Source organism: Spinacia oleracea, chromosome 3 (assembly GCF_020520425.1).
Source record: "Spinacia oleracea cultivar Varoflay chromosome 3, BTI_SOV_V1, whole genome shotgun sequence".
NCBI classification, from domain to species: Eukaryota; Viridiplantae; Streptophyta; class Magnoliopsida; order Caryophyllales; family Amaranthaceae; genus Spinacia; species Spinacia oleracea.
In genome coordinates this window covers 148,719,972-148,747,854 of record NC_079489.1, presented here as the reverse complement: position 1 = coordinate 148,747,854, position 27,883 = coordinate 148,719,972, and the positions used below count along the sequence as shown (strand labels likewise).

At 37.6% G+C, this 27,883-nt stretch overlaps 3 protein-coding genes across 9 annotated transcripts; 2 read left to right on the top strand and 1 right to left on the bottom strand.

Annotated features, from left to right (window-relative positions):
* Positions 1 to 61: 61 nt before the first annotated feature.
* LOC110804325 (protein DETOXIFICATION 18) lies at positions 62 to 18,538 on the top strand. 6 transcript variants are annotated; one of them, XM_056840908.1, is made up of 8 exons: positions 13,012 to 13,496; positions 14,994 to 15,538; positions 15,639 to 15,725; positions 16,239 to 16,295; positions 16,394 to 16,446; positions 16,992 to 17,177; positions 17,428 to 17,546; positions 18,116 to 18,538. In XM_056840908.1, the coding sequence occupies exons 1-8, from the start codon at positions 13,278 to 13,280 to the stop codon at positions 18,242 to 18,244; spliced, it is 1,395 nt and encodes a 464-aa protein (XP_056696886.1). In that variant the 5' UTR covers positions 13,012 to 13,277; the 3' UTR covers positions 18,245 to 18,538. The 6 variants fall into 6 exon arrangements, 1 of the variants encoding a protein (XP_056696886.1); XR_008931231.1 differs by adding an exon at positions 62 to 242 and having other exon boundaries at positions 13,243 to 13,496; positions 15,900 to 17,546; XR_002537699.2 differs by lacking the exon at positions 16,394 to 16,446 and having other exon boundaries at positions 13,013 to 13,496; positions 15,900 to 16,295; positions 17,052 to 17,546.
* A 603-nt stretch (positions 18,539 to 19,141) lies between these two features.
* Positions 19,142 to 27,815, bottom strand: LOC110804327 (uncharacterized). Of its 2 annotated transcripts, none has more exons than XM_022009902.2 (7): positions 27,407 to 27,815; positions 24,837 to 25,745; positions 24,272 to 24,357; positions 23,401 to 23,541; positions 21,985 to 23,246; positions 20,722 to 20,905; positions 19,142 to 20,136 (listed from the first exon to the last, which is right to left on the bottom strand). In XM_022009902.2, exons 1-5 carry the CDS (start codon positions 27,737 to 27,739, stop codon positions 23,102 to 23,104), a joined length of 1,614 nt encoding a protein of 537 aa, XP_021865594.1. In that variant the 5' UTR covers positions 27,740 to 27,815; the 3' UTR covers positions 19,142 to 20,136; positions 20,722 to 20,905; positions 21,985 to 23,101. The 2 variants fall into 2 exon arrangements, with proteins under 2 accessions (XP_021865594.1, XP_056696885.1); XM_056840907.1 differs by having other exon boundaries at positions 24,837 to 25,977; positions 27,407 to 27,546.
* LOC110804328 (protein CONSERVED IN THE GREEN LINEAGE AND DIATOMS 27, chloroplastic) lies at positions 19,836 to 22,573 on the top strand. Its single transcript, XM_022009903.2, has 7 exons — positions 19,836 to 20,081; positions 20,735 to 20,887; positions 21,356 to 21,433; positions 21,586 to 21,681; positions 21,782 to 21,817; positions 21,991 to 22,172; positions 22,270 to 22,573. Exons 1-7 carry the CDS (start codon positions 19,851 to 19,853, stop codon positions 22,427 to 22,429), a joined length of 936 nt encoding a protein of 311 aa, XP_021865595.1. The 5' UTR covers positions 19,836 to 19,850; the 3' UTR covers positions 22,430 to 22,573.
* Positions 27,816 to 27,883: the final 68 nt, after the last annotated feature.

Sequence of the window (27,883 nt, the reverse complement as noted above, 5' to 3'; positions counted from 1 at the left end):
GAATCTTTGCATGTAACATTTGCTTGCTGTAAAGCACACACAAATACACAATTAAGCCTTTACATCAATCTTTACACCCCTGGGCTCTGGCCCTCTTCGTATATGACCCGAGGCCCGATATAAACAACCCAAGTACCCAACAGAGTCCTAATACCGTCACTCATCGCGCACGGCGCACCCCTCTCGCTCTCTCCGGTGTCCACCTCACCTGCGGCTACTCAATCTACGACTCCGTAAATATTGTAAGGTTTAAACTCAAATATTCCATTTACTAGAAACTCTGTTTCATTCATTCACTCTCTTTTGCAATTGCATGCACTCCCGATGACCCATTTCAGAAAACAAATTACATGCAATTATTCAATCAGTTTCCAAATTGCATTTATTAATTAAGTTTGTTGATTTCCATTCAATCCCCTCATCTCATCTCATCGGCTGATCAATTCTATAGCCTTGACTTGAGGACATATTTAAGGTAATTCTTTTATACTCCGTATTTTCTACGAAGTATAATCTAATACTTACTCAGTTATTTTTTTTATATATTTTTTTATATATATATAATTTTTTTTAGGTTAAGTTGTTTTTACCGCCTAAAAAATAATTTGTTATCAAAATAAAAATTGTTTTTTAGCATCTACAAATAAAATAAAAATTGTCCTTTACCACCTCTTACTTAATGTATTAGCGGGAAGTAAGGGAAACTAGTAGCTAATATACATGAAAGTCGTGGGTAGAAGAAGGAAATAAAAAATGTAATCGACTAATCGTTGAAATGGAACCGCATAACGTTTTCGTCGAGGTGGTAAAAAATAATTTTTATTTTAATTTTAGGTGGTAAAAAAAAACTTTTATTTGGTTAGGTGGTACTGTAAAACATTTGTCCATTTTTTAAGTTTGTAAAAAACAATGTACATTTTTTATTTTTTATTTTATGGTTTATGGTTTTACTATGAATGAATGATCAATGTCTCTAAAATCAATGAACCATAAACCTATATTCAGTCCGTTTCCAAATTGCATTTATTAAGTTTGTTGATTTCCAATCAATCCCCTCATCTCATCGCCTGATCAATTCTATAACCTTGCAAAAGTTGAATGTCCACCGTCCGGATTGAGATTTTTGAATAATTTTGCATTATTTGTGTAATTTTTTATTTTTTGTAACTACTTTATTTATGAATTATAAGAAAAAATTTAAGTTACATTTGTATATTGCGTTACAAAGCCAAAATACATTTTGATTAGCTAAAAGAAAGCGCAATATTATTTTTTCCTATTATTAATTTTAATATATTTCTAGAAAAGATAATTGATATATACAATTAGTAAATGAATACAAATTAAGTAATTTTTTGTTACCATAAATTATAATTTAAATACATAAATTTGGGTATTAAAGTTTATACATTTATAAGTACGATTTTTTTATTTTATAATTGTTTTAGAGTAAGAGGTATTGAGGTAATGAGTTTAAAGATAGATAACACCATTTTTTTTATGAGGATGCAATGAACGATAATGTGTGCGTTTGACATAACGCAACTATACCATGTCACTTGCCAATTAATTGAGACACATGCAGAAAATGTCATAACCATAATGATAAAAATAATTGCCCTATAATTGACGATAAGTATTTTTTAATGCAGTATAAAGTATATCTAATTATCTATGGCATAACCATTAGTAAACCATGGTTAGATTTAATGTCGTCATTGATAATAATATAAGCCCGAGGCTACCAATGATAATAAGTTAATTTTTTGGCTACCAATGATAAAGTGCAATTTTTTGTTTGGAATGAAATAACAAAAGCTAAATGTAAGCGATTTGAAGGAAATAATGTCCTTGGTCTAAGTATGCATTCTATGTTAAGTCTAATAAAAGCGGTTCAGTATTAATTAACAAGTTAATAATTCAGTGAGATCAAGTGAGCTGAATGCCTAGCTAGAGGCCGCTTCAGTTCAAGTGGAATTAATGATATTAATCCACAGCTTACTCTTGACTGAACCCGTAGGGTCACACAAATAGTACGTAAACGGATCAAGTATTTAATGGCATTAAATACTCCATCTATGAATATTCGGAACCGACGGATCTTGGTTTCAGTGGGAGCTAAGATCGTCACAGGCAAGAAATGAATACTCCGGAAACGATGATATTGCCGGAAACGGAAATATGGATCGTATCGGAAATATGAATATTATCCAAGTCGTAGATGTTGCCGGAAACGGAAACATGGTACGTATCGGAAAATATTATTGGAAATGGAAATATTACCAGAATCGGAAATATTGCCGGAAACGGAAATATTGTCAGAATCGGAAATATTACCGGAATCGGAAAATAATTCCGGAAACGGAAATATTAAATATTTGTTCGAAACGGAAATTAATTCCGGAATCGGAAATATTAAATATTGTTCGTATCGGAAATAAATTCCGGAACTGGAAATTTAATCGGAAGCGTATCGTACGAATTAGCATCGGACGAGGCCTGCCGGACGAAGGCCCAGCACGAAGCCGGGCCATCGCCCAGCAAGCACGCGCGCCACAAGCCCAGCCAAGGCAGCGCCCAGGCCTACCGCAAGGCAGGCCCAGCGCGCGCCAAGGCCACGGATGCGTGGGCCGCGCTGCGTGGGCTGCTGCTCGCACGCGCATGGGCAGCCCTTGTGGCTGCCGTGTGTGTGTGAGTTTGTGCTCATGCGTGATTCCTAAATCTACAAGAGTTAGTGTATGATTAAATTCCTATTCCTAATTGGATAAATTAATTAAATAGAATTCATGTAGGATTCTAATTTCAATTAATTCGTATCCTACTAGGATTACGATTCCTTTTCCATAACTCTATAAATAAAGGCCTAGGGGTCATTATTTATACACAAGTTTTAAGTATTCAAAACTAAGATTTTTAAGCAGAAAAATCAGCCAATATTCTTGCCTACCTAACCGAAAATATTAGAACCTTAAGGGCGATTCTAGTTGGTCAATCTTAAGGCGGATCCGGACGTGCTGTGGACTATCTACGGAGGGACGACACTTGGAGTCCTAAAGACTTGTTCTTGTTCGGTTCGGGCGCAGCTAGGGAAGGCACGCAACAAAGAGTATGCATCTAAACTATGCTAAATGATTATGTATAAATAATATGTTTCCTGGCTTTATGGTTTTTCCGCATGATTTATGAATTGTCATATGAATCATAACCTAACAGTGGTATCACGAGCCCCTTATTATTTTCATAATCTAAATTGCATGAACATGGTTAAATATTACAAATTTGCAAGAATTAAAAGGGGTGATTAATTTTCGTAATTGTTAATTAATTGCAAATTGCGTTTATTTAATTATACGTACGCAGTTTTTCGGCAGTTTCTTCGTTACTCATCCAAATCGAGTGATTTTTGTGTCAATTCCGCATGTAAAAGGCATTCTAAAATTTTGACAAAAATAGTCTTTTTCTGCCGAACCCAGAATTCTCAAATTCGAAGCCTAACTATGACTTTTCGAAGGTTTTAGTTTTTCGAATGCAAAATTTCGTAAATTTAAGATGTTAAATTAAATATTTGCGATTCTTGTTGATAAATCTTGAATTTTTGATTGACCTACTGCATATGTTTAACAAGTTTGAATGCCTAGTCTTGTTAATTATGCAATCTAATTTGTAATTATGATTAATTTGTTGAAAATTAGAATAATTTAGAATTAATTTGATTTTCATAATTAATTGTAATTTAATTAGAAACCTATGATTAAAAACCACCATAAAAATTGTAAATTTACGATAAATTTTAAATTTTTATGACCTAGACTTGAATCCATAACAATCGGAAATCAATTGGATAATAAATTTTCGATTTTTCGCCCTAAAATTATGAAATTAATATTATTTATTAATTTGTCATTAATTTTAAATATAAATTTTAAATTTTTATGCGATTCGTTCATAAAACTTGCACGCACGAAGCAATGGACGCTTCGTGTTACCCTTAAGGGGTGTTGTATAATGCGGGCATGCGACGACGAGCAAGGGAGCTCGTCGCCCGTGCGGCACGAATGCAATGAGCAAGGGCGTAGTGCACGAGCACAAGGCAGCAGCCCTGCCTTGTGTCGTGTGCCACGAGCAATGAACGAATGGGCATGGGCGAAGGGCGAGCCAAGGCAGTCGCGTGTGGGCAGCAAGCGAGCTGCGCCACAACGCGCGCTGCCTCGCACAAGAGCGCGCAGCCTCGCGCGCAGCGAGCGCAAGCTCGCGTGCCACGAGCGCTGCGCCCAGCATTACTCGCGCGCACAGTGAGCGATGTCGCGCGCCCAGCGAGCGATGTCGCGCCCCAGCGAGCGATGGCTCGCGCGCACAGCGAGCGATGTCGCGCGCCCAGCGAGCGATGTCGCGCGCCCAGCGAGCGATGTCGCGCGCCCAGCGAGCGATGGCTCGCGCGCCCAGCGAGCGATGTCGCGCGCGCGCACTGCGAGCGATAGCTCGCGTGCGATGAGCGCTGGCGCGCGCAGCGAGCACCAATGCGTGCGGAGGCTTGCGATAGGGAAGCAGCAGCTATGCGACGATCGCATGGGCTGCGCGCACATGGCCAGCAATGGCTGTGTGCGTACGGCCCATGGGCGTGCAACGCGTAGGGTGTTTGCGTTACGATTAGATCGTTTTGAATGTTTAATTTGAAAATTTCAGTTCACGTAATTTTAATTAATTTTAAAATTAATAATTTGAATTATTTTCTTGGATTTTAATTTTGAATATTATAATTATAATAAATATTATTTATTCTAATTATTTTACTAAAATTAAAATCATGAATTAATTTAAATACGACTGAAATTAAATTAAATTTTTGGATTCAATTATAAATTGATATGAGCTTTAAATTTTAATTAAATTTGTATGTTTCCGGTTGGACTAGAAATACATTTTTATGTTTAAAATTGGTAAAGCATATGAATTTATTGGTTTAAGTGGGAGCACTTTTTAGTCATAAACTCTTGATTAGGTCTACAAATCCTTAAGGTTAAAACAACTTGATTAGAATTAATAAGGACTGAATAATTGGTAGATTATTGGTGCCCTTGATTAATTGCTGCAAATGTTTACGTGATGCATAATGTGTTTTACTAACCAGCTATGTGGGCCATTCATGATAATGAATGGGTGAATGGTATATATTGTATATGTACTGTTTTGCAGGTTATGAAGTGACTAGTATGGCCCAAATAGGATAGAAAATATGGTCTGCGTACCATTAATTTGAATGTAATTGGTCTAAAGTACCAAAGTTATTTTTCAATTCAAATATGGTCTGCGAACCATCAAATAGTTGTAATTAGTTATAGCTTATCCTATTTGAAGAAAATGGTGCCTCCCACGGAGATTTTCAAGACGGACTTTGAAGTCAAAGCTTCAAGATGAAGTCGGGCCATACTAGATCACAAATATCTTATGCATGTTTTAAGTTATTTATTGTTTTAAATATGTCTTAAAATGCATGAGATCAAAAGCTTGATTATGTTGCATGATTAAGGATTTTAGTTCACTTAAAATCTAACCAACATAGTAAGAGCCTTAAGTTCCAAACTTAAAAATTGAGTTAAAAGGTGCCATGCCAAAATATACACTTGCTTGGATATCCTTTACATCAATCTAGTAATAGTTTTCGCTCAGCGAGGTGTTACTTATTGGTCCTAAAGGGGCAAGGTACACAAATAATTGTGAGTACATGTTAGTTTTGGTGAAACTCAACGATATAAGTAAGGAGTCCTTTTATGTCGTGGCAAATTCGATAGGTTTACCTAATAAGTTCTTAGACGTACCTATCAACCAAGAATAGTTTCTAGACTATTAGCAAAAGGCTTTTGCTTACCTAAGATGTTCTAGGATTAAGTCGACAAACTGTGCTTAGTTCTTCAATGATTTTAGGATCTTGGAATCATTTTATTCACACCTGCCGGAACACATAACTTGAATAAAATGCTTAATAAACATTGAATTATGCATGTATGCTAGAATTTAAGTTTATTAAGAGAAACTGTGAATGGTTATTTATTTGTTTATTCTTTTCAATTGTAGTATTAATATGGCAAACAACAATTCATTCAACATTCGATCAATTCTCGAAAAGGAGAAGTTGAACGGGAAAAACTTCCTTGACTGGCAAAGGAACTTGCAAATAGTTCTTATGCAGGAAGAAAAGGAGTATGTCCTAGATGAGGCGATGCCCGAAGCTCCAGGCGACGGGGTCACTCAGGCAGCCCTCAATCGTTGGATTGATGCCAACAAGGATGTGAAATGTCTAATGCTCGCCACCATGAGTGCGGATCTGCAGAAAACGTTCATCAACTCAGATGCTTTCACAATCATCAGTGAGTTGAAGAACATGTTCCAAGATCTGGCTCGAGTCGAAAGATTCGAGACTCATAGGCAAATTCTTGAGACCAAGCTTAAGAAAGGCGAGCCCGTAAGTCCACATGTTCTCAAAATGATTGGACTCATTGAGAATATGAGTCGGCTGGATCAGCAATTTTCTCAGGAAATGGCTATAGACACCATCCTCCATTCTCTTCATAGCGGGTATGATCAGTTCAAACTGAACTACAGTATGAATAGTCTGGACAAAACGCTCACTGAGCTTCACGGTATGCTGAAGACCGCTGAAAAGACGCTCAAAAGTGATAAGCAGGATGTGCTTATGGTGCGTGGGGGCAAGTTCAAGAAATCTGGAAAGAAGAGGAATGCTAAGAAAGGTGGCAACAAGGCCAGCCCAACTAAGCAAACTGGCGCCAAATCTGCAAAGAGGAAGGTCAGTCAACCCACTTCTGAATCCGAATGCTTCTACTGCAAGAAGAAGGGGCATTGGAAGAGAGACTGCTTGAAGCTAAAGGAAGATCAGAAGAACGGAACAGTCGTTCCATCTTCAGGTATTTTCGTTATAGACTGTATACTTGCTAATTCAACTTCTTGGGTATTAGATACAGGTTGTGGCTCACACTTATGTTCCAATCCACAGGGACTAAGAAGAAGTAGAAAGTTAAGCAAGGGTGAAGTCGACCTACGAGTGGGAAATGGAGCACGGATTGCTGCATTAGCTGTAGGAACTTACTATTTGTCGTTGCCCTCCGGGCTAGTTTTGGAACTGGAAGAATGTTTCCATGTTCCAAGTCTTACTAAAAACATCATTTCAGTTTCTTGCTTAGATGCTAAGGGATTTTCCTTTATAATAAAAGACAATAGTTGTTCGTTTTATTTTAAAGAGATGTTTTATGGATCTGCTAGATTAGTCAATGGACTTTATTTATTAGATCACGACAAACAAGTATATAACATAAATACCAAAAAGGCCAAAAAGAATGATTCAGATCTCACCTATCTGTGGCATTGTCGATTAGGCCATATAAACTTGAAACGCTTAGAAAGACTTCAAAGGGAAGGAATTCTAGAACCATTTGACTTAGAGGATTATGGTAAATGCGAATCATGTTTACTTGGCAAAATGACAAAGCAACCTTTCTCTAAAGTTGGAGAAAGAGCAAATGAACTATTGGGTTTAATCCATACAGATGTATGTGGACCAATGAGTACAAATGCTAGAGGTGGTTTCAGCTACTTTATCACTTTCACTGATGACTTCAGTAGGTATGGTTATGTCTACCTAATGAAGCATAAGTCTGAATCCTTTGACAAATTCAAGGAATTTCAGAGTGAAGTAGAGAATCAATTAGGCAAGAAGATCAAGGCACTGCGGTCTGATAGAGGCGGTGAATATCTGAGCTATGAATTTGATGACCATCTGAAAGAATGTGGAATTCTATCAGAATTGACTCCTCCTGGAACACCACAATGGAACGGTGTGTCAGAAAGGAGGAACAGAACCTTGCTAGACATGGTCAGGTCAATGATGGGTCAGGCCGAACTTCCATTAGAATTTTGGGGACATGCACTAAATACAGCTGCACTCACTATAAATAGAGCTCCGTCTAAAGCTGTCGAAAAGACTCCATACGAATTATGGTTTGGAAAGCCTCCAAATGTGTCTTTTCTTAAGATTTGGGGATGTGAAGTATACGTCAAACGATTAATTTCAGACAAACTTCATCCAAAATCTGACAAATGTATCCTTGTGGGCTATCCAAAGGAAACAAAGGGGTATTACTTCTACAATACATCTGAGAACAAAGTGTTTGTTGCTCGAGATGGTGTCTTATTGGAGAAGGATCACATTTCCAAAATGACAAGTGGGAGAAAAGTAGACCTCGAAGAAATTCGAGTCGAACAACAAACTCTAGAGAATGCTCAAGATGACATTCAAGATGAAACTCAGAGATCTTTAGAAGAATCTGGTGAGAATCATGGTCAATCTAGAAATGTTACCCCGCGTAGATCGCAAAGATATAGATCTCAACCGGAAAGGTACTTGGGTATTTTGACGAACGAGAGCTATGACGTTCTATTACTTGAAAGTGATGAACCTGCGACTTACAAGCAAGCTATGACGAGCCCTAGCTCCAAGCAATGGCAAGAAGCCATGCAATCTGAATTAGACTCCATGTCTGAAAACCAAGTATGGGATTTGGTCGATTTGCCAGATGGCTACCAAGCCATTGGAAGCAAATGGGTTTTCAAACTGAAAAAGGACAAGGATTGGAAACTTGAAGTTTTCAAAGCTAGATTGGTTGCAAAAGGTTACAGGCAAGTCCACGGTGTGGATTACGATGAAACCTTTTCACCAGTTGCAATGCTAAAGTCTATTCGAATAATGTTAGCAATCGCTGCATATTACGATTACGAAATATGGCAGATGGATGTCAAAACTGCTTTCTTAAACGGCGTTTTAACAGAAACTATGTTTATGACACAGCCTGAAGGTTTTGAGGATCCAAAGAATGCTAAAAAGGTATGCAAGCTAAAGAAGTCAATCTACGGATTGAAGCAGGCATCCAGGAGCTGGAATATACGTTTTGATGAAGCAGTCAGTGACTTTGGTTTCATCAAGAACGCGGACGAATCTTGTGTATACAAGAAGGTCAGTGGGAGCAAAATTGCTTTCCTAGTATTATATGTCGACGACATATTGCTTATCGGAAATGACATTCCTATGTTGAACTCTGTCAAGATTTGGCTTGGGAAATGTTTTTCGATGAAGGATCTAGGAGAAGCACAGTACATATTGGGCATCAAGATTTACAGAGATAGATCTAAAAAGATGATTGGACTTAGTCAAAGCACTTATATCAATAAGGTGCTTGATAGGTTCAAGATGGCGGACTCCAAGCGAGGCTACCTACCCATGTCTCATGGAATGACTCTAAGCAAGACTCAGTGCCCAAAAACACTTGATGAGCGTAGACGAATGAATGGGATTCCATATGCATCATTGATTGGTTCAATAATGTATGCTATGATATGTACACGCCCGGATGTTGCGTACGCACTCAGTGCTACGAGCAGATACCAGTCAGACCCAGGAGAGGCGCATTGGACTGCTGCCAAGAATATTCTGAAGTACCTGAAAAGGCACAAAGATGACTTCCTGGTCTATGGTGGAGATGATGAATTAATTGTTAAAGGCTATACGGACGCAAGTTTCCAAACCGACAAAGATGATTTCAGATCACAGTCTGGGTTTGTCTTCTGCCTCAACGGAGGAGCAGTAAGCTGGAAAAGTGCTAAGCAAAGCACCATTGCGGATTCTACAACTGAAGCGGAGTACATTGCTGCACATGAAGCAGCAAAGGAAGCTATATGGCTAAGGAAGTTCATAGGAGAACTTGGTGTAGTCCCCTCCATTAAAGGACCAATAGCCCTGTATTGTGATAATAACGGAGCTATTGCACAGGCAAAAGAGCCTAGACACCACCAGAGAGTCAAGCATGTACTTCGTAGATTTCACCTTCTACGAGAGTTCGTTGAAAGAAAAGAAGTCGAGATAAGCAAAATTGGAACTGATGACAACATATCAGATCCATTAACTAAACCTCTGCCGCAGGCGAAGCACAACTCGCACACTGCAGCTATGGGAATCAAGCATATTGGAGAATGGCTTTGATGTCTCTGTTTAATGTTTTAAAGTTTTAGAGTTTAAATCTTTGTAAAACATTATTGGTTAATCATTCACAATAAATGAAAGGAATTCATTTTTCCATTTAATTTGTGGTTTATTAAATGATGAGTCCCTTCAACTTGACGATATATTCAAGATAGACTGTCAGGACCAGTCCTGTGACTAAGAAATGTCTATCAAGTGAACTTGAATGTCAAAGGTTGAAAATGGTCCCTAATCGGAGTTTTCTGTAAAATTGGACGCATAGAAAACGTTAGACGATTAGAATGCAAGATGACTAGTAGTTCTGTTTCTTGAACTATGTGGACATGGCAATGTCATAATCATTTGCATAGATACTTACTTTGGGAAGACTAGTATCGGACAAGACCTATGAAACTTTACTGTAAGAGATGAAAGTCTGTCATAAGTAAATTTCATTAAATTATTAGACACTAAATCCTCAATACCTGAGTGATTTGAGATTACTTGTTTGAGAACTGGTTGCTTTGACGTTGACCAACCGTCGCACCGTAAAAGGAGGCTATAAAGGCAACGCTCAGGTAATCACCTATCAAACGAAGTCTAATCTCAAGATCGCAAGATTGGGATTGTCCTCCCATAAATCGGGATGAGATGCTTAAAAGTTGTACAAGGCCACTCGGAGAGCTAGAAACTGTGAAATGCATGGCCGTGCTCGGATGAATCATAGGCTATGATTATCTGTTTATTTGATCAGTTGAACTCTGAAACCGAGGAACACCTCTGGACATAATAAGGATGACAACTCTTACCTTATGTTCAAGAGCAAGCATCGAGCGACAAAGGAATTAGGAAATGCACACTTGTCCCTAAGGACAAGTGGGAGACTGAAGGAAATAATGTCCTTGGTCCAAGTATGCATTCTATGTTAAGTCTAATAAAAGCGGTTCAGTATTAATTAACAAGTTAATAATTCAGTGAGATCAAGTGAGCTGAATGCCTAGCTAGAGGCCGCTTCAGTTCAAGTGGAATTAATGATATTAATCCACAGCTTACTCTTGACTGAACCCGTAGGGTCACACAAATAGTACGTAAACGGATCAAGTATTTAATGGCATTAAATACTCCATCTATGAATATTCGGAACCGACGGATCTTGGTTTCAGTGGGAGCTAAGATCGTCACAGGCAAGAAATGAATACTCCGGAAACGATGATATTGCCGGAAACGGAAATATGGATCGTATCGGAAATATGAATATTATCCAAGTCGTAGATGTTGCCGGAAACGGAAACATGGTACGTATCGGAAAATATTATTGGAAATGGAAATATTACCAGAATCGGAAATATTGCCGGAAACGGAAATATTGTCAGAATCGGAAATATTACCGGAATCGGAAAATAATTCCGGAAACGGAAATATTAAATATTTGTTCGAAACGGAAATTAATTCCGGAATCGGAAATATTAAATATTGTTCGTATCGGAAATAAATTCCGGAACTGGAAATTTAATCGGAAGCGTATCGTACGAATTAGCATCGGACGAGGCCTGCCGGACGAAGGCCCAGCACGAAGCCGGGCCATCGCCCAGCAAGCACGCGCGCCACAAGCCCAGCCAAGGCAGCGCCCAGGCCTACCGCAAGGCAGGCCCAGCGCGCGCCAAGGCCACGGATGCGTGGGCCGCGCTGCGTGGGCTGCTGCTCGCACGCGCATGGGCAGCCCTTGTGGCTGCCGTGTGTGTGTGAGTTTGTGCTCATGCGTGATTCCTAAATCTACAAGAGTTAGTGTATGATTAAATTCCTATTCCTAATTGGATAAATTAATTAAATAGAATTCATGTAGGATTCTAATTTCAATTAATTCGTATCCTACTAGGATTACGATTCCTTTTCCATAACTCTATAAATAAAGGCCTAGGGGTCATTATTTATACACAAGTTTTAAGTATTCAAAACTAAGATTTTTAAGCAGAAAAATCAGCCAATATTCTTGCCTACCTAACCGAAAATATTAGAACCTTAAGGGCGATTCTAGTTGGTCAATCTTAAGGCGGATCCGGACGTGCTGTGGACTATCTACGGAGGGACGACACTTGGAGTCCTAAAGACTTGTTCTTGTTCGGTTCGGGCGCAGCTAGGGAAGGCACGCAACAAAGAGTATGCATCTAAACTATGCTAAATGATTATGTGTAAATAATATGTTTCCTGGCTTTATGGTTTTTCCGCATGATTTATGAACTGTCATATGAATCATAACCTAACACGATTAACATAGGAGTTTGGGGAACAAGCAATCCTAATTGGATCATACTACATGTACACCTGGTGTACAAGGTATTATATACACCATTCTTTTCTATTGATTGAAATGACATATTTATTGTCTTTCATTCTCATTTTTTAGTGGGTTTGATGATGTGTCAACAAATTAATGATGATGTACAAGAGAATCTTGTACACCAGTTATACATGTAGCTTTTTCCATCCTAGCTATCTATGTATAATCAGTCTACTAATGCCTAGACATAGGAACTAACCCATAACAAATACTCCCTCCGAATCTAAATGTTATTCTCGTTTCCTTTTTTAGTGTCCCAAAATAATCTTCTCATTTCTTTTATTTCCATTTTAATCTCTTCCTTGTAATTTTAACTTTGTAATTTTATTGGTTTGTCAATAAAAAACCTTGTAGTCTCATTGGTGGGTTTAAGTTTGAATGGATTAATGAGTTGACATTTTTATTCCTTAAATTCTATTGGTTCAACTATTTTGTTTTCTTGTGAAAATGGAATCAAAAAGCAACAATTCCCCATAAAACTATATTAATAATAGTTAATCTTATAATGTTTCTTTTTCCTTAATAACCGCGTAAAATGACAAACGGGAATAACATTTAGGTTCGGAGGGAGTAATTTTTTTTATAAAGAAAAAGAAAACATATTCTCCCATCTCCACTCATTTTTGCGAATTCCGATTATGTGTTGGTTTTACTTTTGACTTTTTAATTGTTGGTTAATATGATTTCGTATTATTAATTTGGATTTTTTTCATATTTATCACAAAAATATCCTATTAATTTGGATATGTTTGAATTCTTCGAAAAGTTATAACATGTCAATTGAAAGTGCTTCATGTAAACCGTGAGTTTTGTTTTAATTCTTTTACTTTTGAGCTGTGAATTGCAATAACCATAAATGGTTCTGAACTCCTGGTTACAGTTGGGTAGCGGTGTAGCAGAAGAAAGAAGCTAACAATGAGAGGAGAAAATGGAAGAAAAATGTTGGAGAAGATGATGGATGTAAAAGAAGCCAAAAAGCAGATATTATTCTCATTGCCAATGATACTCACTAATGTGTTTTACAGTCTAATTCCGGTGGTTTCAGTTATGTTTGCCGGTCATCTCGGTCAGCTACAATTGGCTGGCTCTACTCTTGCCAATTCTTGGGCTACTGTCACTGGTTTTTCTTTCATGGTCAGCATTTTATTTCTCTTTTTTATTTTTATTTTTATTTAAAGTTTGTTTTCGAGCAATTTCTTTCAATATTGCTTAAAGAACGTTAAATTTCCATAATACGCCACTTGATAACATATTTAACACCATACCGTTCACGTCAGCATGGAAAAAAGAAAAGTAATTTTTTTTTCCCGGTTCAACACAAAACCGCCAACTCAAATGGCGGTTTTGTTTTAAAGAAAAACCGCCATTTGAGTTGGCTGTTTCGAATGCATCATATCTCAACAGAATTGGGTCTGGAGAAGTGGAAGAAGTGAACCGCCAAATGAAACGACGGTTCATTTTACGTAAGCGGCTAAATAAAATTGCGGTTTAGTTGGGTCAACCACTATTTCAGTTGGCGGTTTAGTACCGATTGATAAAATAAAAAAAATTAGACCGATTTTGATGCTGACGTGAACGGTATGGTGGAAAATATGTATAAAATAGCGTATTTTGGAAATTTAACGTTCTTTAAGCAATATTGAAGGAAATCGCTCTTTGTTTTCTTACTTCAGATGGTTGGCTAAAAAACAGGAAACTGACCAACATTCTTATCTAGGAACCTGTTGTGTACAATATGATACAAATGAAATCAGAAAGATCTTTTTCAATGTTTCTGGATTTCTGCTGTTTTCAGATATATCTGCATGTTGATTACCTAATTAGCTAGATATGTTCAAGCTTCCTACCCAAAATAATGAACACTAAAATGAAATGCATACTCCTTGTCCAACTAGGCGGTACTCATAAATGTATAATTTGTTGAACTTGCTTGTGAAAAAGAAACTACTCCGTAATTCATTGCAGTAAATTCAGAGATGAAAGTAGCCAAACTTCTGAGAAAAAGAGCAAATACTAGTCAACTAAACATCTAAGAAAGAAGAAACCTCGTCGGTCACATGAATGCACTCAAAAGATATAGCTGGAAAAAAGTTGTAAAAGGCATCTTAAGGACTTTTTCTCTTCACCTAATCTGGTCTAACTTTTTTAGTTTTTGATATGGACTTGTCTGATTTTTCTAGTTTCTGGTTTGGTTTAATACTCTAATCTGGTTTGGTTTGGTCTGGTCTGATCTAAATGTTTGTTGTGAGTGATTTTTATTTTTCTGGTCTGGTCAAGCATGATCAGTTCTGGTCTGATTTTTCGGGTCTTGTCTAATAAGTAATAAAAATAAGGTAAAGAGAACAAAGTCTGATGTATGAAATAAGAAGCATCAGTGTATCACTATGTAAAAGCTCCAGGAAAGAAACATCATTGATGATCAAAGGAAGCACCATCAGAAGATATATTACATCTCAGCCCTCTAGACTCTAGAGCCAAAACAATCCCAACCCACACATCCATAAAGAGGAAGCTATCTTCATCAATATTCTCTTGTTTCCTCTATGTAATTTTTTTCCCTAGAACTAGCCTTTTTTTTTTTTTAGTTTGTTTTCTTACATGTTCATTTTTGTCCAACTTTTATGGTTACAGCTCGGCTTAAGTGGTGCACTCGAGACATTATGTGGACAAGGATTTGGTGCAAACTTGTACAAAATCCTAGGGATTTACCTCCAAGCATCATGTATAATCTCACTCCTTTTCTCCATAATCATATCCGTACTATGGTGGTTTACGGAACCCATCTTAAACTTACTCCATCAAACTCCTGATATTTCCAAAGAAGCAGCACTCTACATGAGATTTCTAATACCAGGAATATTCGCGTATGGCATCTTACAGAACATCTTAAGGTTCCTACAGACACAATCTGTTGTTTTTCCTTTAGTTGTGTTGTCTTTTGTTCCGTTGCTTTTGCATTGTGGCCTTAGCTATTTGCTGGTTCATTTCACAACCCTTGGTTATAAGGGAGCAGCATTGGCTACCTCTATAACGTTTTGGTTTTCAGTTATGATTTTGATTATATATGTGAATTACGCTAAGAAATTCGAGCATACTTGGAAAGGGTTATCGAAGGAAGCGTTTTGTCATGTCTTTGCCAACTTGAAATTGGCATTACCTTCTGCTGCTATGGTTTGGTAAGTACGTTTTCTTCTATTTTTTGACTTGTTTTTAAACTCTTTGATGATGTTCTGTTTCATTTCATTTTTTGGAAATTTCTTTCTTTTTTTCTCTCAGTCTTGAGTACTCTGCGTTTGAAATCTTGGTGTTGTTGGCTGGCCTCATGCCGAATCCTGAAACAACTACTTCTCTCATTGCAATCTGGTAGGATTACCTATACTTTTTTCTCCCCTTCTATTTTTCCTAATTGTACCCGTATGACTAAAGATGGCTGTTGGGCCGGGCTTCAGACTTCGGGACGACACACCAAGCCCGCTTGTATCTGGCTGGGCCGGCCATCGTGCCTAAGCCTAACTTTATTGTGCTTTGTCATGCCAGGTCTTATCGTGCTTTTACCAATAAAAATCGGTCCCAGGCGCGGCCCACGACTTCGTGTCGGGCTTGGGGCCGACACACCAAGTCCATTTGTATCATGTTGGCCTGTCCGGTGTGCCTAAGCCTAATTTTATTGTGCTTTATCGTGTCGGGTCTTATCGTGCTTCTCCCAAAAAATGCAGCCCCAGGCTCGGCCCACGACTTTGTGCCCGTGTCGGCTCGTGCCTTGTTCTTGTCAGATCGGGCCTCTGGTCGGGCCGGCACACAACCTTCTTTACGTATGGCAAGATTTTTTTTGTTAAATTTGATTAATATATTAATTTGACATCTTCCTCTTACCAGTGTTAATACAGAATCAATTGCTTACATGTGTACTTACGGGTTGAGTGCTGCAGCAAGGTTTCTTTCTTCTTCATTTCCTCAACTTTTTCTTTGGGGCTTCTAATGTTATTTGATTACAGTTATTACTATTAAGAGTTAACTTTTCCATGATATAGTACAAGAGTTTCAAATGAGCTTGGAGCTGGGAAACCGAACCAAGCAAAACTAGAGCTGGCAAAAATTGACCCAACCCACCAACCCAACCCGAACCCAACCCAATAATAAAGGGTTGGGTCAAGATTTTCAACCCGTTTAATTAAATGGGTCAACCCAACCCAACCCGTTTAATTAAATGGGTTGGGTTAGGTTGAAATGTTCAACCCGAAAACAACCCGCCTAACCCGTTTAAGTTCAAGCAAGTATGTAATATAAATCTGTAGAATTTTATTTAAAATATTTTATTTCTCATTTTTCCTTCAAAAATGAATAATTATTTGACATTTTGATACATGTCAAATACATATTTAAGTATTACTTTTTTCTATGAGATATGCCACAAAAATATCACCTCGCGACTCTATAGTTAAGTCAATTTACACTTAAAAGTGAAAAAAAAAAATTAAACGGTTCAACTTCAGGTCAACCCGTTTATAATTGGGTTGGGTTGGGTTGAAAATTTCAACCCGTTTAATTAAACAGGTCGGGTTGGGTTGGGAAAATCTCAACCCGTTTATAAATGGGTCGACCTGATTTCGACCCAACCCAACCCATTGCCAATGGGCGTAACATTAAAGTTGTCGGTTCTTCTATCCACTCTTGTTCTTCTTGCTTTAGGTTTGGGACATAACATTTGGGCAGGCTTCTTCAGCAGAAATGCCAGTATAATCAAAGCATTTGCTTCTATGACTCCTCTACTTTGCAGTTCAATATTCTTGGACTCGATTCAAGGCATACTATCAGGTTATCACATTCTAATGTCATTTACCAACGAGGTTTTTGACCTAGTCTTAACTGATGATCTATGTACAATAGGTCTCATTTCGAATCCCCCAGCCACCATTTGTAATTTATATTGCCTTTGTGGTTCATTTGCACCGTGAAAAAAAAAACATTCTAACGTTGTTTTCACCCTCGTTACTTGCTTCGCTATTCAGTATTCATCCATCCAATTCTATTGTGCTGAATTATTATTATTTTTGGCATGAAACAGGGGTATGCAGGGGATGTGGTTGGCAGCACTTAGCTGTGTACATAAATTTGGGGACATTCTATGCCATTGGAATGCCCATTGCATACTTGGTTGCCTTTAAGCTTCATCTGTATGCCAAGGTAATTTTCAAACATCTTTACATTTCTTATTCCAACTACTCTATCCGTTCTTGAATGTTAGTTCATTTTGAAATCTAAGACAATCCAATATAAGTACAATTGTCTCATGAATATAACACACGTTTTTTTTTGTGCGAATGAATCACAAGGAAGGGGATGAGAATCGATCACAGAATCACCTGGAACCGGGATGGAAACTCTAACCAACTGAGTTATCCATCACTCTCATGAATATAACACACGTGAGTATGAGAGAAATAATCAAGGGGGTTTAATATGGATAAAGATTTACTCTTTTTTTTTTAACGGGATAAAAGATTTACTTGGTAGTAAACAAGTGGACTATTTGAATGTTTATAAAGGTATACTGAGGATAGATGTTGGACAAATAAGCAAAGATTTCAAAATAGACTAACAAAAAAAAAAAAAAAAACAAATACGGAAAGAGTATTACTCTTAACATTCGCAAGGGAATACTTTTGTTTATCATTTTCCTGTACATACTGAAGAGGCTTCGTATTAATGTTTCCTCTCCCTTTCTTATTGTTTGTCACAAATCTGTGGTACAGGGTCTTTGGATCGGCTTAATCTGCGGCCTCGTCGTTCAATCTGCTTCGCTTTTTCTGATTACCCGACTGCATAAATGGAAAGCACTTGAGCTCTCTCCCAATGGCAACGAAAATTCAATTCCGGTCTAATTAGAGTAGCAAAGAACGTTGTGTACTACTAATCAGTTACTCCGTATTGCAAAAACAAAAAGAAGATAGTTTAACTTAGTAACCATCTGACAGTAAGGGTAGGTTAGTTGTTGAAGGTTAAGTTAGGGTACAGCCTTGAGAGAAAGCTACCATAACTTTGTTGTATCTTTCTAAAAAAAAAAAATTGTTGAAGGTGGATAATCATTTTGCTCCACTCTATTGAATTGCTTTTAACTTCAGTTTGCAGGACATGTAGTTGAGGAAAAATGGGCGAATTTGATTTTGTTTCTTTTTTTTTTGTTTTTTTTACAATGTATATTTATACTTCCATCACCCTGTTGGTCGAAAAAATTTCAAACTAAATTCAAATGTTAGTGCCAAGAAGGGTGAAACTTTTTACATGCACCCAAGGGTATTAGTTTTGTTCATTTCAAATTCTTAAAATGAGCAAAATATATCAAACGAATAAAAAAAGAACACCATAGGAGACACTAGTCATACTCAAACTCTACAATCTAGGATAGTAAACACTAAACACTCACCAACTAGATACTCCCTCCGTTTCTTATTGTTCTTTACGTTTGGTTTTTTACACATTTATTAACAGCCCATTAATGTGCATTGAGATTCCTCAATTTTTTTTTATTTAAACAAGGAAAATTACATTTATTTAAAATGTTTTTACTCTTATCAAAATTCTGATATTGAAAAATAAGAAAAATTTAATGTCCCAATAGAAAAGTGTGAGAGATTAAATGACCCAGTGAATTTAATTGATTAAAATAATCATTTGACACAAATTTTGATAGAATATTAAAGCATTTATGTGATAATGTAAAAGGAAATATAAAGAACATTTTGAAACACCCAAAAAGGAAAACGTAAACAACAAAAAGAAACGACGGAAGTAATATTTATACATTGTCCATCAAACATGTACATTCACAGGAAAATCGAGCTTAATGTATTTCAACCCTTATATTAGTAGTTTAGTACGGAAAGACATCTGAACTCCAAACACGGTAGAGCTTCAGTTTAGAACAGGAGATTCATATAAATGGCCAAACAGTAGAAACAAAAATCACACTTTCTACAAACTACCATGGCCATTAGCCACCATCTACAGAGTTTCAACTCAAGCTTGAGTGTGGAAGAAATGAGAAAGACGCGAAAAGAAGCGTGTAAGCAAGCAATTGACACGCTGCACGCTTACTCTCTTAATCTCTTCATATTAATATAAACCACAAACGTCCCAAGAGAATTAGGATAATTTACCTGTAATTGGCAGGACAGCAGAGTATAGACTTCCAATTTGCAAATTGCAAGGACCAGGCAAAATTGTGGGTCCATATTATTCATAAAAAAATCTTTTTTTTTTCTTTACCTCATTTATATTGATTGTACTATTGTTCTCCTCCACGTAAATAATACACGGTCTTGAGCTTATAGCATCTTCCAATCTTCCATATCTAATCTCAACAATTAACTTGAAAGACTCCTTTTCTTCCTTCCCTCCAAATAATACCAAAACTTGGTTTTTCTTAATAAAGAATTGTATGAAGCATTGAAGCAAAACCGGGTTTTGTGAAGTTGTGCCTTCTTAAGAATGCTGAGGCTCCATGTATATTGTAATCCAATTGCTGGATGCAGACAGGTTAAATTGGGTATTACACATGGATCATGGCTAATTCATCAGAATCATAAAGAGTGGAGAATCTTACGAAATAATTCTGTCAAAGCTCTAAGAAAGGAACCAAATGAAGGTGCGAAAGGTGGGTTACCGAGTCAGAGCTGGGACCCGGGACTGGAGATCGAGGTTCCATTTGAGCAGCGCCCGGTATGTATGAACACTTGCATGGTAGTTTTGAGAGTGTTTCCAGTCTCGTCAATCCCTAAAATACATAGAGGGTTAATTAGTTATCACATAATTTGTTAACAAAACTATCTGATGTCAACACTGGAATCGAATACTCAGATGTTGCATGTATGAGAAATGTAAATAGGGGCACACATAATTGATTCATGTTTTAACTCATTATCCCAGTAAGTCTAACAGCTCAATTTTCAGTTCTGGTCTCTGGAATATGCCATGGAAGTCTGAAGTTGCGTTTTTAAGTTCTCAGTAAGTTTAACCCTATGTTACCCTGACTCGGATACCCATGTCTGACACGACTCACGAGTATGTGTCCAAGTGTCCGACACGGCTACTTTGTGAAAAAATTGCATGATTTTGGTCCAAAATGAAGTGTCGAAGTGCCCATACCCTGTCCGAGGATTGAGGATCCAACACGGGTATTTGAGGTAAAATGAAGAGTCCGGGCAACAGAGGTCTAACCAATAATATTAAATTGTCATGCCTGAGAATAATTCTCCACTTTACGCTATTGACTGATAAATAAGAGAAGGTGGGAAGCTCAAGCAATGCCAAAATGTACTTATAAGGGGTAATGCAACTGTGTTTTCTCATGTGAACTTACATTTGTCATACAGGTCAATGAGTACTCATCTTTGAAGGAAGCAACCTTGTATTCATGGGCAGAGTTGAGTCCATCTTCCTTTTTCCAGCGGCTCGGAGGTCTGTGGTTAACAACCTTTACAATTCTAGGGATGCCAGTTGCAGCTGCTAGCTTTAATCCTTCAAAGGTATGCTCTAGCTCAATCCTATGAGAAAAAAAGAAATGAGTAAAGAAAGTTGAATAGCTCATGATTAACGAATACAAGTATCAAAACCAAATGATGATGCTGCTTGAACTTAATTACTGTAATTTTTTGCCAACACAAACAAGCTTCTTGGCATCTATTGATTCTTGAAGATACATATATAGAGCATTATTGAGGAGTGATTTCACACTCCCAATATTCATTCTGTACTTTCCTTTGTAAGTAGAGCACCAAAATATGTGCTCTTGCCAAAGGAGTGTAAATCAATTTGAAGTTGGAACATCCGAACATTAATTCCCAGATAAGGGTAGCAACAGTCTAAATCATACTCAAGAAACTAAAGGCGTATATATAACTCCAATTCATAAGTCTGCACAATGATTTCTGCCAATTTGAATTCCTCGTCTGCGCTAGTATGATATTTCTCATTTGCTCCGTACCCTGCTGCAGGAACCTTTAAGATTTTTATTAGCTTCGGGAACAGGAACCCTATTTCTGGTGTCACTCATTGTCCTGAGGATCTATCTGGTATTTCTTCATTATGTTACAGGATTGATTAGTGTCTATAACTACATTCTGAACAAATATGTATTCAATTCATATATAGTGCAGCACAACTCATCTTGCACTTGTACATAGTCCTATATCTTCAAATTGATGCTGGGCTTGGCACATTGTAGGGATGGAGCTATGTAGGTGATAGGCTTTTATCAGCAGTAATACCCTACGAAGAGAGTGGATGGTATGATGGACAGATGTGGGTGAAGCCACCAGAGGTCAGACAACTTTCACTTTTGCAACTTGGCTTGTAAAAACTTCCCTAGAACTGTCTTTTGTTGTAAGTCATGCTTGTGACAAACTTTTTTTGTACTTCAGGTTCTAGCTCGTGACAGGCTGCTGGGATCCTACAAGGTTAGAAATGTGTTCCATCCTAAATTTGCATGCTGAAGACAGCATTATGAATAAGCAAACGAGCAAGAGATATACAAAAACATCTAGCCAAAAGCATAAATACACCAAAAAAAAAATCAGCTCTTTAGCAAATAACATGCCAAGGAAATAAATTATTTGTGTGATACCTATAGGTGAAACCAGTTATCAAAATGTTGAAGCAAACACTGGTTGGAACTGGAACGCTGCTTGTATCTGGAGTCTTGCTGATCATCTTTGCCGCACCAGTACAGAATTATTTCCAGGCCACTTTCACTAGAAAAGATATATTTCTTAATGCTCCAACCACAAATGTCAATTCAAAATTTAATAGAAGGTACAAAAAAAATAGCGTGAAGTTCTATAAGACTACAACATAATTATATAGGCACCCTGTCAATCTAATTACCTTTTACTTGAATTTTATCCCACAGAGAGGAGTTGCTGAGTTTGCCACTGGAGGTAAAGGAAGATGACGACCTGGCAGCAGCTGCCGCAGAGGCAGCTGATGGGAGGCCAGTATACTGTAGAGATAGGTATTACCGAGCATTAGCAGGTGGGCAATATTGCAAATGGGAGGATCTACTAAGATAGAGTGTCGAACTACACTGTCTTTGTTAATTTTAGATTATAAATGATCATGTCTATATAGGATTTGTACACTACATTTCGTTTCGGTATCTCAGATTATAAGGGTGTGTGGAATGAAGTATCTGCATGAAAGAGCATCTCCCAAAACAGGACTTATGTATCTAAAATACACAAGGAAGAACAGAAGAGTATCTCTGAGCATAATGCAGCTTTAAAGGGATAGCAGACATTTTAAAAAATAATTACTGATTTTGATTGATTCGCCTACATACAGGACCAGTTGCTCATTTAAAACACTTAGATAGCATTTAAACAACCAGTTGCTCATATTCAAGCTAAGTCCTGCCTTTTATGTAGCTTGGTATTCATGATAGACAGAAAATATAACCAAAAAACCTACAAGCGCAAATACTCACCTGCCAAGGAGCACTTACTGAAACCAGCAGAGGGCCTGGAGAGCTAAACTAAATTCAAGCATCTCTTCAATTTAGGAACACTGGAGCAGTCGTACGACTGTTGATCTTCAGATAAGATCTTAGAGCCATGAACAGAGCAACCTCCAAAAACTTAATATGAGCGAGCCCCTCAAGAGCCACCGAACATCACGAGGACCCAAGGACATATTTGATGTAGAGAAAAAAGACTGCAGCCAAGTAACTTAATAGCTACTACCTCCTAAACAAGTTTCTTGCACCAATGTAACATTTTGAATAATTTTCCTTCAGCAATATCCCAGAAAGTTCGCTTAGTTAGCCTTGCATTTTCTAAATCGAGAGTCCTATAAGCAAGAGCAAGCAAATAAACTGCAGGGTGCAGTCTCCTGCAGGCAGATGGAGGGTAAGGTACATTGAAATGTGAAACATAGAGATAGATAAAGCCTCAGTACAAGACACCTACTTAACAAAAAAAATGGATTACATATCCTGTTCCTGAAAAATCAAATCGTTGTTAGACGATCACAGAAGTTCACTTACTCTTCAAATTCTGGATGAGCGTTAAAGCCATCCCAATATCTTTGTGATGGAACATTTTTTCTTTGCCTATCCCGGCCATAAGTTTCCACATACCAACCACCAATATCATGCATGCTACAGCGTGGCTCGAACAGCCAAAACCTGAAAGGAAAGAGACAAGTAGGATTTCAACAGCTATACGATCACTGAAAGTAAACCAGCGCTCACTACATAGGTCATCAAGAAGCCTACACTCTTGGAGAGATGGAAGATAAATAAATTGATAGTTCTAGCATGAAATTTTATACCAGTACCCGCATTTTAAAGAGTCAAATGTGAATATGTAACTACTCCAAAAACTTCACCATGTAGAGTCATGCTAATACAAGTTACAAGCACACTGCTCCCAAAAAAAAACTTATTACAAGAACACTTTTTTAAAAAAAAAATTGGTTATCTGATCTAGCTCTCTCGGTTTCTTAAGTATCGTAGCTTCCTTATACACAGAATGATTTTGAAACTAACATTACTTGTTTTTGTATTTGGAAAGAGGGGGACTAGAATATTAGCAAGTCTTCTATTTCCTTGTAAATAAATTTAATCAGGATGTCCAACTTCTCAGTAAGTGAAAAGGATTACAATGTGCCTGATGCCAGTTTTAAAACGAACTACCATTCTGACTACATATTTGGTATGCAGTGGGAGTTATTATGTGCTCGCAACAGAACCACTTAAGTAAATATAATGAAGTCAAATTTTACACCTGGGACAGTTACTGATAAAGAACTGACACCCCCGTTCATGGAGTGGGAAAATACTTAAAGAAATAAAGTCAACCACAAAGTTCAAATTCTTCTGCATCCATGACCTTCTTGTAGAGGAAGAAACTTACTTGCTAGGTGGCAACCGGGCCCTGGTGCATCTACACTCACAAATAGAAACTTCATCCCCCAACTGAAACCAGTGCATGTGTTTCACCTAAAACAGATACCTTAAGTTATAAAATCTCACTCCTTTTTGCACGCCAAGATTACCAATACTTCAGCAATATAAGGATCCGGTAAGCAGAAGACATCAAGAGCAGACAAACTTGTAACAAAGTTTAGGGTATGAATTCAAAATAAGTAACTATACTTCATAAATTAAAACTTCTGTCAAAAATTCATACTCTCTCTTCACTTCGGAAAGCATGAGTTTATGACTAACTTACAGCTTCAACAAAAATAAGTACAATCTAACATGTATGGGGATGAAGCAGAAATAATTGCTGCTTAAAATATGGAGACGCATGTCATAAACCACTAAATTTAAGCGTACACGTTACAGGTGCAAAGAGATCTTCTTTAGTTCCTATCATATATAACTAATATAAGTCACATGCGTAGTCGACATAGATGCAAACAAAAGTAAAAATGGAACTCAATTAAGAAAAAGCAAGGGAAGATAGTAAGACAAACCAGTGGTGTCCTGTGCTTGAGAATCGCATGAGTTTTTAAACCACCACTATTGTATACATAACAGGAGCTCTCATCAGGATTAGTCCCTAGCCCAGTTATTGTGCCCAAGAGGACCTTTGAAACTGAATCATGCAAGGTGCTTCGATTCGACTGACAACGGTTGACATGCACTAGTTCCTCGTGTGGACTAAGAAAAACATGTATCTTATCTTGGGAACTGTCCTCGTCACCCTCGCAAGAAAAATCTTTTGCACCAGAAGAGTCTTTTGGAGGGACTCTAGTTGCCATAGCAACTAACCTCCCACACACATGCAACTCCAAGTTCTTGTATGCATCAAAATCATGACTTTTGATTCCTTTCATATGGATTTGGGACAATTCGTCAGTAGCTTCTTTGTTGGCAAAATCTGTTTGACAGCCCAAATATTCAGAAGGTTGACACAACTCTAGATCAATACATGAAGTAGTCAGTTTTCTATAAGAAACATCAGATAATTCAGGAACACCATCAGCAATGCGAACAATTCCAAAAAGATCACGCCCTGAAACCAAGTGTAGCACCTCAGGTGTTTCACATACAGACCTCTCCTCAGCTTCAAAACGGTCAGGAAGAAGGTCCAAAGATAGAATTTCAGGACCAAAATATGCTGAATGTATAGCTGAATAAAATTCTCTTTGAAGCACATCAAAATAACCCGTACCAGCCGGCAAACTTCTCTCTGATAATATATCTTTCACAGCATATCTATACCACTTTAACCATTCGACGACCTCCATTTGCTTTGTAGTGGTCACATATGAGGCATACATGTGATAACTCGAATCTTCTCTTGAATGTTTCTGCGCAATGTGTCTTGTGGTCAGCAGATACTGATCATAAAGGGCTCTCTTAGTGGGCTCTGACAGAATCTGCAACCACGTCCAAATACTAGTCAGTGTAGTCGTATGCGACATATCCCAAGTTGAATGATCAGAATCTGCCAAATTTTAACCACGGAACCTTATAGGTACGCCGTACGCACTATAATCAGCATTGCCGGCAAACGGTGTAGCGAGCGCTAGTATTTCTTAAAGCAATTACCAAATGTGATGACAAAGCTCAAACCTTTACGTGTAAGGCTTACCCAAGAAGAATTGTGGTCTGTTAAGGAAGAGCAGTCATACAGCAGTAGTGGATGCAGGGGATACTTCACAAATGGTAGCAATGTGATTGAGAAGGAAATGAGGCTACAATCAAGTAATCAACCCATGTTTTCCCAAAAAAAAAAGACACTCATACAAATATAAGAAATTTAATAGAAAACCTATGAATTTCCAAAAATAAACAATTACAAATTAACTGAATGATGCTTGGAGATTGCAAATTTTCATAACATCTTGAAGGAAAAACCTTCTTGAGCCAAAACAGTTAGTAACCTCTGGCAATGCTTGGGGCAAAAATACATCCCTATATTGCTTCTTTTTTCTTAATTATGTTTCTGATTATTTTCCCTTTTGTCATGCTTGTGGCAAACCCTCCCACCTCAATTTCTACTAAGAGAAAAGACCTTACATTCTCCAAACCCGTTATACAACGAATGCATTTACATCATCCTAAATGAACGTGCACTCAGCTCCATCAAATCTGAGTCACTTCCTTCAAACACTTTTTTTACCTTCTCTTTCCCGTATCTTAAGAAATAAAATTGGTGTATATTCACACTAACCACCCAATATCAATTGAACCCCAAATGAACTACAAAACAATACAGTTATACAGATGCCAAAAGATTGACTGAACAATATGATCACAAATATAAAGGCTATTAAATAACCAAATTCAAGAATTTAAAACCATTCTCGACATGGATCACTCTACATAACTAGGAAGTTATTTAGGGTGCCCGATAATAGATAGAAGAGTCACTAAAGAGACCTTCGCTGATATTCCTCCAAAAACAAATTTAAAGGCTATATTTCACAAAACATGGAATTATTTTAACTTAGCATGTATAGATGTTGTAATCTTGAATTTTAATGGCCCGCTTCGGAGCTACCACTTTGAACTCTCCCTCAACATTTAAGTACATTCAACTATTGCCCTCTTTCTCTCCCATACCACCACCAACAACAACAATCCAAAGCCTTTATCCCATGTTGGCTACATGAACCAATAAATTATCTCTTATGGTCGTCCACAAAGATCATATTTACCTCCATCACCAAGTTATCATTTAAAAAATCCCTAGAGTAAGTACCTTTTTTGAATTCCCTAATATCAGCAATATCGACCAGTACATTTTCTTATCTAACCAAACATGGAGCCTGGATTCGATTCCTTGATATCAATACAACTTCATCTAACCGGATTGTTAACGAAGTAGCAAACCAAATTAAATCTGTGCATCCTTGATTGTTGAATTCACTAAACGTTTTTGCATTCTTATAAGAACAACAATCGGAAATTGATTCCGGGGCATCAAATTTAACAAAAAATCAAACATACTTAAAACAATTCAGTTAGAATAACTGGAAATAAATTTACAGGAACAATTTTACATTGACATGTGAGTGAGAATTCTTGAACGAACCTCATAAGCAGCGAGAATTTGAACGAAACGTTTCGAATCAGCTGCATCGCTATCAGAGGAAGAAACGAGGTCCGGGTGCGTTTCTTTAGCCAGCTTCCTAAAAGAATCCTTGATCTCCTCAAACGAGCTATTCTCTGGAACTCCGAGAACCTCGTATGCGTTCTCGGCGCCGGAGAACTCGGTGTGAGCCGACTCAGCGTTGATACCGAGCCACCGGTTCGTGTGACTCGGGTAAGTGAATAGCATGACATATCTAGCCTTCTCTCTGGGGGTCAATTCCAATGGAGGAGAGAGAAAACTTAAGCGGTTGAATTGCGCGGTGAAGAACGCCATTTCTTATGTTTTCCGGTGATGGAAATTTTGCGGGAAGAAAACGGTGAACAGTTATCGTTAGATTTATTTTTTAAGTCAATTTTATAAGTTAGGCCCATTTTGGCCCAAAAAAGTCTAGACCTTTTGGTTCGGACTTTGGAGGGC